This window comes from Porites lutea, chromosome 4 (genome assembly GCF_958299795.1).
Source record: "Porites lutea chromosome 4, jaPorLute2.1, whole genome shotgun sequence".
NCBI classification, from domain to species: domain Eukaryota; kingdom Metazoa; phylum Cnidaria; class Anthozoa; order Scleractinia; family Poritidae; genus Porites; species Porites lutea.
The window spans coordinates 10,188,013-10,208,059 of record NC_133204.1 but is presented as its reverse complement, the minus strand read 5'-3'; the positions used below and the strand labels follow the sequence as shown (position 1 = coordinate 10,208,059).

The 20,047-nt window shown below is 37.9% G+C and overlaps 3 protein-coding genes across 3 annotated transcripts in view; 2 read left to right on the top strand and 1 right to left on the bottom strand.

Moving 5' to 3' along the window:
- Nucleotides 1-49, top strand: part of LOC140935788 (WD repeat domain phosphoinositide-interacting protein 4-like) — a 135,233-nt gene extending 135,184 nt beyond the window's left edge. The window contains exon 12 of the mRNA XM_073385351.1: nucleotides 37-49. The gene's annotated coding sequence lies outside the window, so the exon portion shown is untranslated. The remainder of the gene's footprint in view (nucleotides 1-36) is intronic.
- Nucleotides 50-2,360: 2,311 nt separating this feature from the next.
- On the top strand, nucleotides 2,361-5,702 carry LOC140935774 (protein brain tumor-like). Its single transcript, XM_073385337.1, has one exon. It carries the CDS (start codon nucleotides 2,372-2,374, stop codon nucleotides 3,212-3,214), a length of 843 nt encoding a protein of 280 aa, XP_073241438.1. The 5' UTR covers nucleotides 2,361-2,371; the 3' UTR covers nucleotides 3,215-5,702.
- Nucleotides 5,703-6,654: 952 nt separating this feature from the next.
- On the bottom strand, nucleotides 6,655-19,985 carry LOC140935771 (mitochondrial carrier homolog 2-like). Its single transcript, XM_073385336.1, has 13 exons — nucleotides 19,820-19,985; nucleotides 19,286-19,370; nucleotides 18,044-18,150; nucleotides 16,892-16,945; nucleotides 15,829-15,864; nucleotides 14,331-14,388; nucleotides 14,182-14,233; nucleotides 13,260-13,319; nucleotides 12,561-12,654; nucleotides 11,494-11,541; nucleotides 10,768-10,835; nucleotides 9,884-9,959; nucleotides 6,655-8,178 (listed from the first exon to the last, which is right to left on the bottom strand). The coding sequence occupies exons 1-13, from the start codon at nucleotides 19,952-19,954 to the stop codon at nucleotides 8,116-8,118; spliced, it is 936 nt and encodes a 311-aa protein (XP_073241437.1). The 5' UTR covers nucleotides 19,955-19,985; the 3' UTR covers nucleotides 6,655-8,115.
- Nucleotides 19,986-20,047: the final 62 nt, after the last annotated feature.

Genomic DNA, 20,047 nt, shown 5'->3' with positions numbered 1-20,047 from the left:
TTCCTTTCCCGTCACTGGTGTGATTTTTGAGCCCGGGCAAAAAAACCCCTAACTTTTCGGCCTTGTTCACTCGAATGGCTGCAAACTTTCGTTAGGTTCGTTTATTGGGCTAGATCTGTATAGGGCTACCCAGTCCAACCGCGTCCCCAGGGCGCTTTCCCCTGGCTACCCAGTCTGCATACCAAAGCAGGGTGAACCATGAAGTCAAAGTCCATGAACGCAGGGGGTAGGTTTAAAAGAAACCGGCCTTGGTGTTTCGCCGGTGGAGGAGTGAAACCCCAGGGGTACTCAAAAAAGTTTATAGGGGGAGGTTCCGCTCCAAGGTCCAAGCCCTTACCCTTTTACGTACCATTTTTGACGTTACTGAAGTAGCGGGAATTACTTCTTTTGTAGCCTATGATCGAACTGCTCGAAGCTGGGCCGTACCTTAGCACCCGGAGCCTCTATCTCCACTGATTTCTTGAGTCAACCCTTTCCCTAATAGATTAGAATAGAACGGCTTGTTTCCCGCGAAAAGGGTCATATTTCCGCGAGACTATTTAATAATTATTCCTCGAGCCCGAATGGGCTCTGAGTCAATAGCCCAATGACTCAGTGGCTATAAGGGCGAGAGGAATAATTATGAAAAACAATCCAACTAGTTGGTCTAAAATATCGAGAATAAAATTTTTTTAGCTAATTAAAGCTAGACTTTAATCCTTTTTTGCCGCCAAACTGAGCCCGCGCTTTTCGCTACCAGTGTGCTATAACATATAGCCTAGTAGTAGCTCAACCAATCAGAACGCAGCATTGATAATAGACCACTAGTTGGATTTTACTAAAAGACTGTAGAATAGGACTGTCATTACGTCGTTGTGATTGGCTCTTTCCACTGTCGACATGCCAAGCCTCATCTGGGAACCGCTCTAATTATAAAAAATTATAAATTATAAATCTACTCGGGAGTTGGAAGAGGTTGACTCCAAGAGCTTGTATGGGATCGGGAGATGTAGGCTTCGGGTCATAGGGTCCTGTAAGTGATGAGCATGATCCTCGGTTATCTATAAACAAAGAATATGACTTTTCATGGTAAGAACTTACCCTGTTCGTGGTAATCGTTTGTTGGCTTGTTATATATTGCGTTGCGGGAGTTTAAGCGTGTTTCGTCTTCGAACAGGGCTTGTTGCCAACCTCGTTAGGAGAGAGAACCTGGGAACGAGGTTGGGCTTGACAATTGCCAGAAACGTTACGATTTCAGGGGCTGTTCCCACTGGGCAAGTCCCGGGGGAGGGGGGACTCCCCTATATAAGCCATATAGGTAGGTATGTGCCGCTCTAAGGGTACGGGTTTGCGGCGTTTTTGTCCGAAAACCTCCGAAAACGGGTATAGACTTAACCTATTTTGGTCTGGAATCGGGTATGGTTTTCGATGGAACTACGGGAGTGTATGAACGTATTTATCATTTCAGCTCCACATTAGACTAAGGAAGAAAGAAAAATATGCAAATTCGGGTCTGAAAACGGGTATGGGTTTTAGAGGCCAGGTCTGAAAAAGGGTGTGAAAAAATTTGGAGAACCGGGCGGCACACCCCCAACAAGAATACTCAGGAGTACTCAATAATAAAGGATTAAATTAACTGCAAAAACCGTGGACGAAGATCCTGCTAATTGTAAACGTTGGATCTCTAGAAAAGAGTTCTAATCAGCCAAAATATAAAGAACCAAGAACGAGAAGTCCAAAGACTACTGCAAGTCTGATTTAAAACAACGTGTATTGTTTTTTATAACAATATTTCGGCTGGCCATACCAGCCTTCTTCAGGTTTACAGATGATACTGAATGTAGCAATCACAATATTATATAGATGAAGAATGTCGCAATAAAAGGGAGAGGCGGAAATGACGTACAACATGAAAACTGGATAGGAAAAATACTAAGGATATGGATTACAATAATTCGTCACGGCGGTTTAGACCATGAGGTTCAAGAGTCATGGCCTTATCTATCAAATGCGACTTCCTGGCCTTACGAACTGAGTCACGAGAAGAATGAATTTTCTCTAGTGGGATTAACTGCATGTCAGTATGCCAGGAGTACCCGGCCCCGGGCAAGTTTTCTTGAAACTTGGGTCGCCAAGAAACTTGACAAGTTGCAAGAAACAGTCGCTCAGTGTGACAAGGCCTATATCAAAGCCTATAAATATACTGCTATTTTTCATTCTTTTTTGTGTGTCGCAACACGCAACAGTTTGGAACAAAAAGGTTAAGCAAATTATGCTAATTCTTGATCTCCATTCGCGGGAAATGATGAACCAATCAGATGTGGCGAACATAATCTCGAAAGCGTGGTGAAAAATTACCCAGCATACCTCCGCGTCTAGAAAGAGGAGAAAGATGGCGTCAGCGTTAGGAACGTTTGGTTCTATTGGAACTGATGTCGGCCAATTTCAGTATCCTCATGGAATAGCTGTCAGCAGTGCTGGTGAAGTTGCTGTTGTAGATACTTGTAATCACCGTGTCCAAGTTTTTAGCGGCGATGGACACTTTCAGAGAGTGTTTGGAAGTCAAGGAGTGGACGACGTGGGTTGTTTGAATTTTCCTGATGGAGTAACCTACGATAAAGAAAACAACATCGTGTTGGCCGACTCGGATAATCACAGAATATCGGTTTACTCATCAGCCGGGGAATTTATGCGAAAGATCGGCGAACATCAAATGAAAAATCCTTGGGGCGTTTGTTTGACACACGATGGCAACATAGCGGTGTGCAGTGGCGGTGAGAAGAGCAGTGAAGTTCAAGTTTATTCTACCGAGGGGGCATTAGTCATGAAATTTGGCGATCCTTCCACGACCAACCGACCTTCGTACGTCGCTAGCAGTCACGAAAAGTACTTTGTGTCGTACAGTGACGATCAGTGCGTGAGAGTGTTCGACAATCAAGGACGCTTTCTATCTAAGATCGGTGCAGCAGGCTTCGGCGACGGGCAGTTTAACAGACCTCGTGGACTAGTAGTTGACCAACATGGACAGTTGCTGGTCTGTGATGGCTGGAATAACCGAATACAAGTTTTTGATTTGGAAGGCAAGTTTCTAACGAAGTTTGGAAGTCGTGGGCAAGGTCAAGGACAATTAACTTTCCCGGTCGACCTCTCAATCGCCCCTGATGGACGTCTTTTCGTGAGCGAACTGAAGGGACATCGTGTTCAGGTTTTTCAAGGATTAGAAAAGCAAAGTTAAAGAGTATAGCCGCACAAAATGCTAGGATTTCTGTCAAAGAATTGATCACAGACTTGCATAAACTGCTTTTGTCGTACGTTCATACACTGGTGGCATGAATTACAGTGAGTCCTTTATTTGGGTTTTTTTAATTCAACAGTTATATTTCCAGGACGTTACATGTCGATAGTCGACTAAAATCGATCGTTGCCGATAAAAATCGATTTCTTGTGATTATTGATTTCTATCAAAATTGGTGTTATCATTGACCTTTATACGAAAACTCAGGCTATTGGTAGAAAAAAAGGTTCAGAAGCAACAGTTTCAATATCCATTAGCAAATTATTAACATCTGTTCGAAAAGTTTTGGGCCACATTAAATCGGCGAAGGACAGTTTAAAGTCTATTTGAGCTGTTGCAATATTCATTTGAACGGTTTTATATCGGTTCGTAACAAGTAGTGTCTTGAGCAGTTAAAGAACTCAGAAAAGTCTCCAAAGTCTATCGAAATTGATTGGCTGTACTGGGATCATTGTGATTATCAACTTTTATGGACAAACATAACTAATCAATTGACAATTATTGACAAATATGGAGCACTTTTTATTTATAATCTAGCTTTCCGATGATCGATCGATCAACATGTAACTTCCTGTATTTCTTGTTGGCTGTACAGTCAAATTTCTATGTAGAAGTGAGCCATTTCATTTCATCCCTACCCAAGAAATTTTCTCTCAAGGCTCAAAAGTAATTTCTAAATATTATTGTTGATTGGTAGCCACTTGACCTGAAAAAAAAAAAGTCCAAGCAAGCGAAAAATGAGTCTTCTGGAGGAAGTAGTGGTGGTACTTTTCATCTTCTGTTTGTTTTGTAGGAAAAGGCAAATTACCATACCCATAGTAATGCAAATGGGGCGAGGGTATTATATTGAATGGTTAAGTCATACACCATCAAGCCCTGGAATTTCAAACTGCATAGTTAACACTTTTTCAGTTCTTGATCATTCATAGTGTCTCATGAGACTACATTGAATGAGAAAGACTTACTTTAAAGGAACTTTCATCGGGAATGATAAATAAAGAAGTAGGGAACAATACCATTGTTTTTCAAAAATGATAACAATATGGTACTGGAAGTGGTTTTTACCGTAAAATTCTTGGGCATGCACCATTGTGTCTGTTATTACTGTTAAACTCTTGAAACCATAAACACCTAAAATATTTCAGTAATATTTACTTTGTTGTGACCAATTCCAACAAAGATCGGGACATGCGAGCAAGTCACAAAACTATTAATAGTTGCTGCTAAGTTTTTTCCTCGATTGATTTGCTTTCTTCTTGTAGCAGAATAACATTGGAGAAATAGTTCTGGTGATCACAATTTTGGGAGTTTCACGGTGAAATAGTATGGTTTTATGTTAAATATTCTACACTACTACTGCTGTTTGTAGAGGAAGCTCTGGCTATATGTTTTAGTTTACTTTAATTCTACCTCTTTCAAAAAAGAATTGAGACTGAAATTGCTTTTTCTTTAAAAATGTTTTTGTTACATTTGTCCTTCCATTGAGCTTAAGTTTTAAGTCTAAGTCTGCTAAGGTCATAGTAAATATAAGTTGTCATAGTGATGATATTTTTTAAGGGAAGGCTGTGAAAGATTTTTCTGAATTTGCGTAGGATACTGCAAAACTATTCCTCTACAAATTGTCGTATTCTCCCAGTGTCTGTCATTACTATATAGGTAATATGGCATTCATTGTAGTCTCAGTAGGGTTTGGGCTACCTGTGCACAGTAGAATACTAAGAGGGTTGGGATTCATGTGTTCAGCATTAGGCATCTGTGGGCATGTTTGTTTTACATCTTACAACCTTTTGTTATAATTATTATAGCATTATATCCCAGGTTTATTCAAAAGTGTATGTATCAACTAAACAGTATTATTTATCAGCATAGTAAGCTAGAGAAGTGATTTAGAATCTCATCTGTGTTATTAATAACAAGTCAAGTGAGTGTTTTTTTAATCTGGCAAGGAGAAGGATTATTTCTCTGTGCTCTGTTTGCTGAATGACAAATACTCTGTCACTTATAATTTTGCACTAAGAAGGGAAGGTGAAGATTAGCCTGAGAAAACAGCTGACATTATGTGATGCCACCACTGGTTACCCTGTGAAATGACATCTAAGAAACAAGCGCAAACATTCCATACTGATGAGGTGTCAAGACCAGATCAAGGTAGTGCTTTTGATTGGCTGTGCTGAATAGGAAATTTGCCTCAACTAATCAGAATCACTACCCAGATTTGGGTAGTGATACATCATCAGTATGGAATTCTGCACGCAATTCTCAGATGTCATTTTTCAGGAAAACCAGTGGTTTCATCGAGAAATGATGGCTGTTTTCTTAGACAGGTCTAGATTTCAGAATTATGTAGATTAACAGTTACTCTAGTTTCATGACTATTGAAAAACGTCACACTTTTGTCCCTCAATAAAGTTGCAATTTGAAGTAATAACTTGATAGGTCAGTGTTACGCTTCTTTATCTATCATCATTCACCATGGAGCAGTTTAGAGCCAGCCATAATCCAAATTTATTGTAATAATTTTCTCTTGTTGCTTTGTTACTTTCAACATTAAACCAAAAGCTCAATTAAAACTGCACTCAGAGGAAAACTAGTGTTGAAATACTTGCACTTAAGGTGGATTTCCACTGCCCCAAAATTTTTACAACCCGCATAAATTTAATGCATGTAAATAAAATAGACCCAATGTATGGAAGGTCTCATCTAAGTGTGAAAGTTCAACCTTGTGGCATTTCATACATTGCCTCTATTACATGACAGTGGAAATCCACCCTAAGCATTATCTAGGAACACTAAAAGTGTTGGGCCAGTACATTGGTACAGGTTCAGTATTAGTATAGGTAATAGCATGATTTGTAGTGATATTTGGCATAAATACCACGCGTGATATTTCAAAATTGTTATATGTAATTTCACGAGCCGTTAGGCGAGTGAAATTTGAGACAATTTTGAAATATCACGAGTGGTATTTATGCCAAATTTCACATACAAATCATGCTATTATTTGTTTATACTACTACCTGCAAAAGGTCTGTAATTTTCACATGTAGGTATTTCAAATTAAGCTGAAATACCACTGCTCTAAACCAATCAAATTGCAGAAATTTCTCATGTAGTAGTATAAGGTCCCAAACTTCATACATCTATATAGTTTGTTGATAGTTCTCAATTTTATACCTACTGAAGAGTCTGTGGGTTTTTTGTTGGTCACTTGTCTGTCTATTAGGGTTCAGTTGGAGAATATGGAGCCCAAGGACTCCGGTTAAGAGATCGACCTGCTTCAGTATGTCTTCTTAGCTTGGACACCAAAGACCATAAATGGTTGTACACTAATGTTTATCATGTGTGAGGAGTGTCAAAAATGATGGAAAATATGAACCAAATTACAGTTGAAATTGCGTTTTAATGCAAATATTTCAAGGAGGAAGCCTGTTAAGAATTACAAAAATATCCTTTCTGCCACACTTAACTGTAAACTTTTCCAATAATATCATACACTGAACTGGTAAAAAGAATTCTAAAAAGGTCAATGATTCCTTCCTCTGAAAATTAGCAAAAGCACCAACTGTATTTTACTCATAATTTATTGACGTGCCTTTTAAAAGCCCAACAATAGTCTGTGAAATATAAGAATCCCCCATCCCCTTACAAAGTTTTTTTTTTCATTTACTTTTTTTTCTTCATCCCTTGTACAGTCAACTCTTGCCTTGCGGACACCCAGCTATAATGGACACCCTAATAATAAGGACAGCAGCTAAATCACGGGCAAAAACAAATTACAGATGTTTGACTGAAATAAACTCCCGCTATTACGGACTCTCACTAAGAAGGACACTAACTCAAGGTCCCAACAGTGTCTGCTATAAAGGGAGTTGACTGTGCTCACAATGGCAACCTTGCTTGAAAAATGAATTGACACTGCAGGACTGTCTCTAAGGACTGATGCAAACCAGATACTAAAAGCCGAGGGGGGGTCTTGGTCTTGTCACGAGTTCACGAACAACAATTTTGCGTTTCATGAATCAAAATTATTGACTTTTGATCTTGGCCATGCATTGGGGTGATCTCTGCGCGGCTATAAATTCCCTAGGGAAGCCAGCTGGAGGTGGGTCTGAGTGCACTGAAGTGTGAAGTTACATCAAAAGACTTAAAGGTGAAGTTACCAGTAAATCAAGCCACCAGATGCTAGTTAAGGTCATCTGGCCAAATTAATGATTTATTTTCATCAATTGATCTTCAAAGCATGACCACTGGCTACTTTCATAGGAAATAAAAGTAAACTACATAGAGGCAAAGAACTTACTAGCCATTTAATTCCCTGCCTACTAATTGCATAATAATACCTAGCAGCTAGCAATCTTGTTGACGGCCGTGCTCTGAGGGACAGAAATTAATCCTTTAAATTAATACTTTATTAGGATGTGATAAGAGAAAAAATGGCACTACAACAAGGTTATAAAATAATGTTAAGCTCCCAGATGGATGGCGGTATCCACCAGACAAATTATTATTTCCATGGCCAGGGTGGAAAGCAGTTTTTTATCTGGCTCCAGTTGTTCAAAAAGTGGATAGCGCTATCCAATGGATAAATCACTATCCAGCGGATAATGCAATAATTGGTCTTCCTACTACTTATCAGCTGGATAGCAATTTATCTTGTGGATAGTGCTATCCAACTTTTGAACAACCAGGGCCAGTTGGAAGGCTTTTGAACAACTGGGGCCTGGCTTGGATGGAACTTTTTTTTCTGTGTCAGCACTTGCCAGCCAACACATCTTCAGATAAGAATATTGAAAGAAGTAAGACTTCACAGGCTTTGAAAAACTGTGTTTGTTGCTTGATCACTAGTTCCCTTTTACTTGGCGAACAGTCCGTCGGAACATGCTGGATCCTCGCCACAAGTTACCCTGGAATAGAGAAGATCATTATTTTTTACTATGAAGTCACTTGTAAATGTAAACTTGTTTCGAATCATAGTGTTTTTTCTTCCTTTCAAATAAAAAATAAAATTGTAAGATCTTGGTTAGCAATGACCATGCATTTACCTTACAGCTGATTTCATTGCTATGTATACACCCGGATTTTCAGACATGATTCGACGGTCATGATTCGACCTGTCATGATTCGACACTAATCACGTGACGTATCGCTTGGCAGTACGTAAACCGTAAACGGTTGCAAAAATAATTGAGAGTTCTGCCGTGGGATCCGAAACAGTGAGAGAAAAATCTAGCTAGCAGGGAAAGCTTAGCACTAAAGGACATAAGTGTAACGAAGCTAGAATCCCGACAAATGCGTTTTACCTGAAGAGGAAAGCTTTGTTGCCTGGAAAGCGGCGACATGATACAGAAATTATGATAACATATGATCAGGTGATAAACCTGGATTTCGATTGCCGAGTTCGAATGTATTTGTGTAGGCGATTTCATAATGGACGAAACATTATCAATACGGCGAAAAGCGAAATAGTCCGATGGTTTATCGTTTGTCTTCTTTCGTATGACAAGGTTTCGGTATTTTGCCGTTGTGAATACCACCCGCAATTTACATGTAACAGTGATACAAATTTAGTTAACAGGGAGGCAAATTTATATTTCTTCAAGTTGGTACTTTTTCGTCCTTACTTAGCTTCCGCATGGTTAAAAAACTACAGGAAAACTTGACGTTTTGCAGAAGAAATCAACAGATAAATTGATCAGTCTGCCGTTGTGAAAGATTTTGCTGGAGAGTTTGAAAGTTTGTCGACCGTTGAAAAATATCACAATGTTCGGTCCTCGACCTATGACCCTAGTGAGCACAAATAAAGAAAACCATACAAAAAAGAAAGCAACATTTGTTTTTATTGAAAAAGGGTAAAGTATGATATTTCTTTAAAGATCAAGGTAGAAGCCCAAAAACAGTTAAGAAAGGAGCCGAAAAACTTATTAATCGTGACGTCCACACGCCCGATAACATGTATTACGATCAGATTGCGTGACTTGTATGATAGGCTGTTGTCTGAAAAAAAAAACAACAAATTTATGGATCACAGTCCTCTTTTTCTGAATTACAAGAGAAACATTCAAGCTATCACTAAAGTAACTTTCAGATTGTGTGCTTTGATTCCTGTAGGATACTGTACTGCTTGGTAACCTCTCGGTCGAATCATGACGGTCAAATCATGTCTAAAAATCAGGGTGTATACACAGCACTGAAATCAGCTGTAATTAACTGAGTAAAAGGCATGGTTTTTTTGAAGATGACATCTCAAAAAATAACCATGCACATTGTGCAGTTTTAAATAACTATTTTATACTTTGCAAGTATTATTCTTTAATTCTGAAATCACACATGTAATGCAGTCATAAGATAGATAGATAGATATTGACCTCGCACTTGTTCTTAGAAGGGAGGAATCTGTACAGCTTGTGCGAAGGATTACACAGGATGTAATTAAAAAGATTGTCACTTAAGAACTCATGGCACCTGTGTAAGGGGACTAGCCCAGTCATGGAAAGCGCCTCATCACACGAACAATATTATTGGATATGTGGTTATTCCACGTAAGATCGCTAGATATCTGCAAACCTAAGATCTTAGCATACTCTTCACACTCAAAATCCTGACCATTACCGTTTTCCTGAGATGTTTAAAACAGTCTGTCCATCCAGAAAACACAGGCATTGCAGGGAGTTCACCTGCGGCAAGTCTAAACCATCAAAAAAGAACAATACCATTATCAGATCTGATACCACATGACTTATTGTTTTGATTTATCATTAATTCATTTCCCAAATATATATATCTCCTCCTTTTATACCAAGCATGGCTTGATTTCATGCTGTCATTACCAGCATGCCATGCTTAAAATTTTACCACCTCCAACATTTAATGAACTAGCTGGGGAAACAGGAAAAATAGGCTTATTAATTTTACTGTTCTTGCATTGTCAGTTTTCAGATATTTCTACATGAAAAGTAGGTAGTTCAAACTTGGCCAAGGAAAGTCCTGGGCCCTCAGCCCTTAACAACAGCCCTGGGTCAAACTTTTCTTTCAGCCATTTACCCACACTGTAAAACCTTTTACAGGAAATAATTATTGAAAACTTGACAGCTGCTCCCTTCTCAGTAAACTCCTTGAATGTACAAATGTAGTTTTTACTATGGTTATCAACAATCAGTGACAAAATAACTTGAGACCCTTTGCCCTTTGCGCCTCTCTGACATTTTGCCAACTTCAAAAGGGGAAAACAAAGCCTTCCCTCCCCAATCCCCTCCATGTGATGTTGTGGCACTGTTCAATTTAGAAAACAACCATCACTCCAACTTTGAATGAAGGGGAGAGGGGAGGGGTGTGGATTATTTTGTTCTCCAAAGTTACCCCATATGAAGACAATGTGACCACTGTACTTAAATTTGGCCTCATGAAAATGTTAAGTGCATTGAAGGTTTAATATTGATTACAGCTGAACTCTATGGTCACACTTAAATAAAAATAAAGATAACAGCAAGACTAACCCAACATGGTTGACGATCATCATGTTTGACACCAGTGTAAATGGATATGTGACCACTCCGGCAACATACTTCAATTAAAAATTATCATTAGAGATTTAGGAAAACATGCATGTTTAACACAAAAAAGGAAAAATATATTAATACATTATTGGTTTTCACTGTATTGTTTTTGTGTTCATTCTCAAAAATATTATAGGTGAGGAAAAATTACCTTTATTCACTGGAAAATAATGGTCTACAGCTAATCTTGGCTTGTATTAATAATAATAATAATAATAAGAAGAAGAAGAAGAAGAAGATGATAAGACATTATTTTATATAGTGTCATTATCACTATTTGCTCATCTTACTTTACAATAAAACTATAATAAAAATTCAAAGGTTAAAATTTAGAGGAAATTAATTACAAGTTAAATGCCAATTTTTAAAAAGGTAGGTTTTAAAAAGATTCTTAAAAATGACAACCAAGTTGCTCATGCAATCTTAAATTTAATGGGAGATTTTTGCACAGTTTTGGGGCAGCTACAGCAAATATTAATATTTTTAATGTATTATTTAATTTTTGTCCCGGCCAAATAGACAGGAATTTTTAGGTCTTTTTAGAGGCTGCCCTGAGCTGACCTACCGTCTCATCACAATTGTCTTGAGTTCTCTGTTGAATGCATTTTTCTTTAGTTAATTCATTGTAATTATTAACTAAAGAAAAAATATATTACCAAAACTTACCTGAAAAAGGCCATTGGTGTAAACCTGTACTTCTTTTCTTCTACTAACCTTTAGTTTAAAATCAGAAATAATATTACTGTGTAAATAAACGAAGACAATACACTGAATAACAGTAATTTTTCTAAAATCAGTTGATGATAATAACTACAAGGAGAGTATCATGACGAGTTAATAGATGAGTGCCAATACCATTAATAAATGAGGCCTTCTTAGCGGCGGGAGGGGGGGGGGGTATGTGCGGCCCTTGTCTGAATTTTATGTTCAGACATTTCACGTATTGAATAGGAGGCCATGTTGTTGTCATTATTTTACTATTGTATTAATTTTGTGATTTTCCCTGACGCTGTCCCAGTCAACCCATCTTCATGTTGTTTGTCGCCATTCCATCTGTCTTATGTCGCTGTTTCAAGGCCATGTTGCTTGTCAGAATTTAACCCTAAAAGGGCCTTATTAGAAAAAAGTGAAGAACAGCTTCCCAAAAAACTGTTGGCCAGCTGTCTGCCAACTGTCGTTTACTGTCTTATGTGAAATTTTTCTGCCAACTGTCTGTAATGGGTTAGACTGAGTTAGACTAGTACAGTCGACTCCCGTTAACTCGAACCCTCTATAACTCGAACCTCCCGCTAACTCGAAGCAATTTTCATTTCCCTTCAGATCATTTTCTATATAATTTTACCCTCGATAACTCAAACTCCCAATAACTCAAACTGTTTTCTATTTCCCTTGAAGGTTCGAGTTATCGGGATTCGACTGTATAGTTATTTTAGATCAAGAGGGTGTTTTTGACAAGACCAGTTAGTCACCAAAATTCCCTGACTGGAATGAGATGGGTGGTAGTTGGTGATGGGGGTTCTGGAGAGGGGTGGGGGTCGGAGATAGGTCGGGTGAGAGTCCAATGATGGCACATCCAACACATAACTTTTGCCTGTGAAATTGGGATTCTTTCTGCTCTATTGAATGTCATAAAAAAACCATGAAGAGTTCTCAAACTGACAGTCAAGGGTAGTCATAAGGCAGGCTTACATTTCCAACATTCAGATCAGTTGTTTTTTATTATAAGTCCATACCTCACTGTCAATAGCGTACTTGCTAACCAAGAAGCATGCTCCACGAAATAACAACAAGGAAAGGATCTCTCCAATGAGACGAGGAATGATACCACTTTAAAGAGGAAGAGTGGATGAAGAAAAGGTTGTTGTCACTAAACAAGCATAAACTACCAGTATTTTTAAAAAATAAGCTAACTACTGAAGGTGCTGTGATTCATGAGTAAAAACATTGTTTTAGGCACTTGATTAAAAAACAAAAAAGATTTAAACAAAGATTGACAAAGACTTAAGGCCTTTTCTCCCTCTTTGAACTTTCTTCTTGTGTAAAACTAACTTTGTGAACCCTATCCACTACACAGAGAAACTATTTTAGATGTAAGTTGACCGGTGAACAAGATGATTTAGGGAACCATGTGACACAATGCTGTTGATCAGTGTAATGAGTTGGAAGGCAATAACAAAAATTGAAAAAATAATATTATATACCTATGTGCAATTCTTAAGTACCCTTTTACACCCAGATGAAGTAATGGCTTGATTACTTGTTACTCTAAGACTTAAATCTGTGGACAGAATTCTATGGGTTTACCATTCAAATGAAACCTCTCTCCTCAAAACTTTTGCTTAGTGCTAGGGTACTTATTTCTGAGGATTTTACAAAAAGAAATTAGATTTTTTCAGAAAGAGATGAATAATATATTGAGACATAGTTCTTACCTAAAGAATCCAGCAATGCCTTCATTGTTGTAAATTTCTCTAATAGAGGTACGCAGACCACTGAAAATAAGAATGTAATGGACAACAGTTATTTTGGGGAGTGCTCTAACATTTAGTACTCTATCAATAATTTCAGTTTTTAGCATTTCATAAAACATTTATCATTTGCCATCAAACTAAGAAAACTAAAAATGCCAAAATTATTTCTGGAATGTTATGTCAACAGGATAGACCCAATCATTATTCCACACAGTCTCTTGAAATGTCAGTCACTGTCAACAACAGTCCTATTCAGGCCTATCTTCACCTGGATAATTATGCTTAACCCGCTTATAAACTTTAAGCAGCAATGGTAAATAGGTTGTTGTTTGTAGTTTGCCTTCATGTCCTGATCACTTATTTGATTGGTCATGACACAACAATATAAATAGAGGATATTACCCGGTGGCCCAAAGATATGAATTTTATTTTCGAGTGGCAAAACAATATTTTACTAACGAGTGCAGTGAGTGAGCAAAATATTGTTTTTGCCACAAGAAAATAAAATTCATATCTTCAAGCCACCGGGTAATATTTTTTTTATTAGATAGACAAAATGATATCAATAAATATTAATAATAGAGGGAAATTACCAAAATTACATCATCGATAAACTCATGTGTGAGATTATGGAAAATAAACCACTCAGGTCCTGGATGTAGTTTTTATGAATTTTATGAGTGGTATATTTTTCAGTAAAACACTCGTGTCTATATAATAATATCATATAATTCATTGCACAATACTGTAACTATGAAATATCGGTCAGTGTCCTAAGAGTACATAATGGCTGGATGTTGAATTGACCATGAAATGGAGGTTTGGTTTTTTCTGAGCAAAATATAAAATTTTTTTATGTAAAAACTGATTCAAAACAGCTGACCTATAAATTGTCTCCTTTCCAACAAACTGGACCATCATCCGAACGGAGATAACTGAAAGTAAAAAACACAGATAATATTGAAAGGTACCTTGTAAAGTTTTGGATTAAAAGAGAGCCATGAGTTCTGAAGTTAAAACAAAGAGACTTACCATAAAATGGATGACTGATTATGAGAGCACTGCTTTTTGCTACTACCTGCATACAAGTCTGAAAAATGCAAATGCAAAAAATAAGTTGCTACTGACAAGAAAAATAAACATTTAGGTCTTTCCCTTAATTGTGGTGCTTTTTTCTGGTAAAATCATTTTACCAGAAAAAAGCACCACCAAACTAAAGTAAATAATTGACACCAAGATAGATGTTACAGGTAAAAATTAAATTTAACTTTTTTAAACGTCAATTGATTATATCAATTTCCTTTGTCCCCTAGTCCTAACTCAATAATAGTTAGGGCTAGGAGACAAAGGAAATTGAGAATCAAACTAGGGTTTCAAATTATAAATGTGGCTAAATGTAATTTAGGCAAAGTTAAATTGCAAGCGGTCTCCTCCTCCAGCGTACATGACCTGAGGGGTGACCGCAGGCGCCTTTTGCTTATCTTGTGACTTACGTTGCATCTCACACTGGCATTTTTGAGCTGATCTTTGTGGATCTGTTGCTTAGTGAATCGTTGTGGATTCTGTTTAAATATTTTAACCTGAATCTAATTTTGACATGCAACATAGCCATGAGTTGAATAATTTACTGGTACAAGGCACGGCGCTGGCAAGACTATCACTAAGATTTCAAGTTGCCAGGTATTGCAATTAGGGTTCATACTCTTTTCAGCTCTACAAATTCCATGACTTTTTTCATGACCTTTTTGAGTTTTCCATGACCTTAAGTTTAGCTGTCAGTTTCAAAAATTTTAAAAACTTTCCTTGTTTTAGGGTATTTTTTGACCTTAACAGTTTAACAGACATAAACTCTGGTGTCAACCAAAATGCATGTTGTGTGTACTGTTTAATAATTAAACAGTACACACGACATGCATTACTCCTCTTTATCTTCCATTGTCCTTGCCTTGTTATCTGCGGTAACTAACTTTACCAAACAAAACTTTAATTTTCCATGACTTTCAAGGACCAACATTTAAATTTCATGACTTTCCAGTCCTGGAAAATGAATTTCTTACATTCCATGGCTTTCCAGGTTTCCATGACCTGTACAAACTCTGAGCAATTTATTCATTACGTAGGGAATTGAACAGTTAGGAATTTCATTTGATTCTGTTTACATTTTGTTTCCCATGAAAGTAACTAGCTCGGGGAAATCCCCAAATTGTGATCTTCAGTCTTACATGACAGCCCTGCCTGAGACATGAAATTTTAACGCAACTGTATGCATCACTTTCCACTAAGCATACTCTCAAACCCACTATACGCCTTTCTGATACCCAGGGGCAAGAGCAGGGGACTCAAGTACAACTAAAGGGATGCTTAATAATATCAGTACCAAGGACTTGTTACATACATGTAGGGGTTCGTTTTATCAAGGTTCCAATGTACTCAATAATGCAATCACAATATTTTAAACATTTTCACTGGAAACTTTTATCAAAAAATTGCCAGAATAAGGGGATAAAGAGTTTTGATGCAGATGACTCACCTCTTGAGCAAACTCTTTTAACTCTTCCTGTTTGGTCTAAAAATTGAAGAAACAAAGAAACAAAAAGTATGTCACAAGAAAAACGCTCAAGTATTATCGTTATGAAGAGGTGGGGTGGTTTAAGAGAGGCCTCAATAAAATTTATTTCTCAAAAACTCCCTGACGATGATGAGTTTTTTGCCAAAACAATTTCCCTAGAGTTGGTTTATAAAGTACAGTACTGGTTTATACAGGGTTCCCAATAGAAGCCAGCACCTGGCAATTGATCATCGCCTACTGTGGAACTTGTAGCCACTTACTTTGCATTCTATTTGCTGCTTTTCCCTTCCTAGTTTTTGGCCCCAGTCCGTGACAGACGACCACTTAAGGCGGGACAGACACCTACTTCAAATCCTAAATTGAGAACTCTGGTTTCCATCCTTACTGCTGCATGGTATTTTAAAGTTAGTTTTCAAGACCCATAGTAGAAAGTAACGGACAAAAGGTTTAACAATATTTTTTAATGTACTTGTGAACCCTATATGCATACTGTGCAATAAAAAATAATTAATGCTGATGTCAGTCAGCTTTAAGAAGACTGCTCTCACTCTGACCCATGATGTGGCACCCAAATGTAAAAGGATTGAAATTGAGCCTGAACAAAGTCAACCCCAAATAATCTGATTGTTAGACCATGCCCCTAAAACATTCTGTTTCTCTTCCTCTCCCCTCCGCAGAGACCTCTGTGTTTTTCGTAGAGAGCCTGGAGACAGGGAGAAAAGAATACCAAACGGGAGCCTCTGTGGAGGAGAGAGTCTCTCTTTTGTGACCAAACTTTCAAAATCGAAAAAGTCCTTTGGCTCTATCCGCACTGGGGCCAGAAAAAACAATAGTTGAGAGTATCCCCCCTGAATTTTTCAATGAATTAAACTATAACTTGAGTTGACTTGAGTGGCAGAGTACTAAGAACACTCCCACAAAATTAATGATATTTAAAAATCGAATTGACAAATCTTACCTTAAAGTAAATACCTTAACTATAAAAGTAATTACCAAGGTGTTGACCATTAAAAAGGAAACAAACCTTGTTTTCTCGATTTACAATGGGAACGAGTGTGTTGCCTTTCGTAGATATGGCCTGGTGAGCACAAACAATAACAGTAATAATACAAAAATAAATTACGCTTTGCAAAAAAGGGTTGTTACTTGAAAAAAAAAAATAAACAGCTGTGAACAAGGTTTGCAAACTACTATTGTCAACATTTTACAGCGGGTTGAACCGTGACACAATATTTTCTCATGTCTGTGTATGTATACCTGCCAACTCTCATGAATTATGGGTGAGTCTCATGCCTGCAGACAAAAGACATAGATCTTAGACATCAAGGACAATTCCTCCCACCTGACTCACAAGTCTGGACAAACATTGTTCTCACATGATTAATAACAAAAATTCATTTCAATTTCCACGAAAATATTCCAAAAAGGCGAGGAATGATGACTTTGTGTTCTAATGAAATCAAAACACACTAACATTGTTGTTTTTAAAGAGCTTTGGAAGTGCTAAGAGGTTGTAGGAACATCTTCGAACATTTTCAGCAACGTTTGGAAGTCCTCAGAAAATCATTGGAAGTTGCTGGAACGTTTTCTGAAATCCCGGTCATGACAAGGAGAAAATCTCACGCATTTGACTCCGAAAAAGTTGGCAGGTATATATATGTGACAAGGCCAAAGTAGTCAAGACACCTTACTGCATATATATCTTTAGGCATAAAGCAGTCTGTTTTGGGTCTAGAAGATTTTGAACCCAGAAATGAAATTCAGTGGAAAGTAAAACATGAAACATTATTTTTTAGGGTTTTAGACCAGTTTAAGGGTAAAACTACTAGTCACTCTAACTTTTAAATCCGTGTAAGTAAGTAAGTAAGTATGGTGTTACAAATCAAATGAAACCACTTTGGCAGAACAATCTGCAGACTGCTATTCATTTCTTAATATTTAACACGACGAAATCTGATTCTTTTGATTTCTTAGCTTTGATTTTCCCAGGCCACTGTAACTAGTTTAACCCCCCTATACAATGAGCATTTCAATGATGCACACCTTGAGTTGGTGCCTGTTATGTTTCAGTCATTTTTTTTTTACTGACTCTACATGAAGGTAGATATATGTAACTCTATGATGCAAATGATGTTGTCACCAGGGGAGTTGACCATCTTCCTGGGTGCTTTCGTACCTGTAAAACAGTATGGTTTACAAGAGTTCCAATCATAGATGAGTAAACTCTTGGCAGTAATCCTCGGTACAATCCACTCCATCCATCCAACTTCTTGATGTGATTTGCTATTATAATATAAATCAAAACAACTAATAAAAATAAAATATAAACCAGTTGTTAGTCTGCATGAATGCAGTACAGTGGAAGCTCTTCTAGGAGACACACTTGTAAGTGGACAGCTATACTTACAAAACCCCATTTCAACTCCCATGAAAACTACGTATTGTTACATATTTCCCGTAAGGGGCCACAGACACTCTTGGGGTATACGAGTCTGATTTTGGCTTTTAATCTCCCATAAGCGACACCCAAAATGAAATCTCAGTCTCCTTTGAATCTAGTATTTTAATATTCAAAATTCAAATTGCCCTTCTTCACGATGAATTCACATCAGTTTCAATGTACTAACATTTCACATATACACAAGTAGTTTCACTTCAAAGAACCACTTGAATATTATGCCTGTGTCTAAATTTCAACATTGTCAGAACAAAAGTAACCTGAGTACCAGGCCAAGCAGGGGCAGAAATAGGGGGAGGGTGCAGGGGATACACACATCCCCCCCCCCCCCCTGGAGATGATCTGCGGCTTTCCAATACAACTGGTATTCTGCAAAATATGCAGATATGCATGCTGTGTATTCTCAGCAAGTTAACATTATGTTATTGCCTAATCAAAAGCCTTCTTCGTATTCACTTTTAAAAGTTGTTTAAGTCACCAGTCAGTTCCAAGAAAAATTCTGGATCCGCCCCTGACAAGAAAGCCTGATACTCAGGTTAGAAAAAAAGTATAGCCAAACACTAACAAAAAAGTTTTTGCAATCCCAATTTTTATTTGTAGCTGACCAAGCTCCTCTAAGTGGCCATCTAACCCTTACACCTCAAATGGCTACAAAGGACCAGAAAACCAAACTTGTAAGTGGCCAGCTGCATTTACGGAGAACTTTTTCACGTTCTGAGGGTGTCTGCTTACCAGAGCTTCTACTGTATTCAATATAATTTCAGTCAAGCGGAGAAAGGCAATGCACATCGTCTTACCAATTTTTGTGTGCCCTTCAACCCCCCTCCACTCCCCCCCCCCTCCCACTTCTACACCAAGTCTATTGGTTTGGTAACCCTACTCCAGTAGGCATTTGATACCTGAACCATAACTCATTAGCAGGATGTCTCAAAAGACTCTTTGCAGTCTTGCACAACTTACCATACTGAAAGAAACTTGGTAATCTTAGCACTTTTGTTCCTAAAAATGTTCTTGATGGAGCTGGGGGAATTGGCTCATGACCAACCTTGAATTGAAACACAAAGAAAGGAAATGGGAAGCTTCCTTAAAACTGTGATCCTCCCATCTAACCCTCTAACATTGACATACAGCTAATCACAAACTCAGCACATTGTTTTAGCCTATTTTATGAGGCAAAAGAAGATTTAAGGAATAGAGGGTGAATGTTATCGGGGTACTTTAGTATTTTTGGGATGGGGATCTAGACCCAAACGCAGCTGAAATTGATTGATGCATATGTTTTCACTTTGTGCACCAAAAATCTGCATAGTAAATAGCCCATCACAATTGCTCAACCAAAAATAAACGTTATCAGAATTTCAAAGGTCACATACGAGGACTTCATGTCTCTTTGACTTTAACTCAGCATTTCCAAATTGCAAGCCGGTACATTGAAGTGAATGAAGATAAATCGAAAGCACTATTGAACATTCCTCATAGAACATAGAAAACTACCTGCATCAACAGTCTAACACATGTAAGCGGTTGCGTTGCTGTTGTCATCAACGCAGTAAGAACCAGAGCTCCAGCCGGTGTGCCCTCGTTTTCTAGGAAGTCTTCCAAGCCTTGATTCTCGTTTGCGGCCGCCATGTTGGACCAGATCGTCTACGCGAAAGTGAGGCTTCACTTCACGTATTTGTCAATATTTCCACTGTCGAGGGTGGCATAGAAAAATTTGTAACT

Coding starts and splice junctions, on each gene's coding strand:
- LOC140935774 (XM_073385337.1), top strand. CDS start 2,372: ATGGCGTCAGCGTTAGGAACGTTTGGTTCTATTGGAACTGATGTCGGC.
- LOC140935771 (XM_073385336.1), bottom strand. CDS start 19,954: ATGGCGGCCGCAAACGAGAATCAAGGCTTGGAAGACTTCCTAGAAAAC. Junction 16,946..18,043: donor TAAACCATACTGTTTTACAG/GTACGAAAGCAC, acceptor TGTGCTCACCAG/GCCATATCTACGAAAGGCAA. Junction 11,542..12,560: donor AGTACGCTATTGACAGTGAG/GTATGGACTTAT, acceptor TTTAAACTAAAG/GTTAGTAGAAGAAAAGAAGT.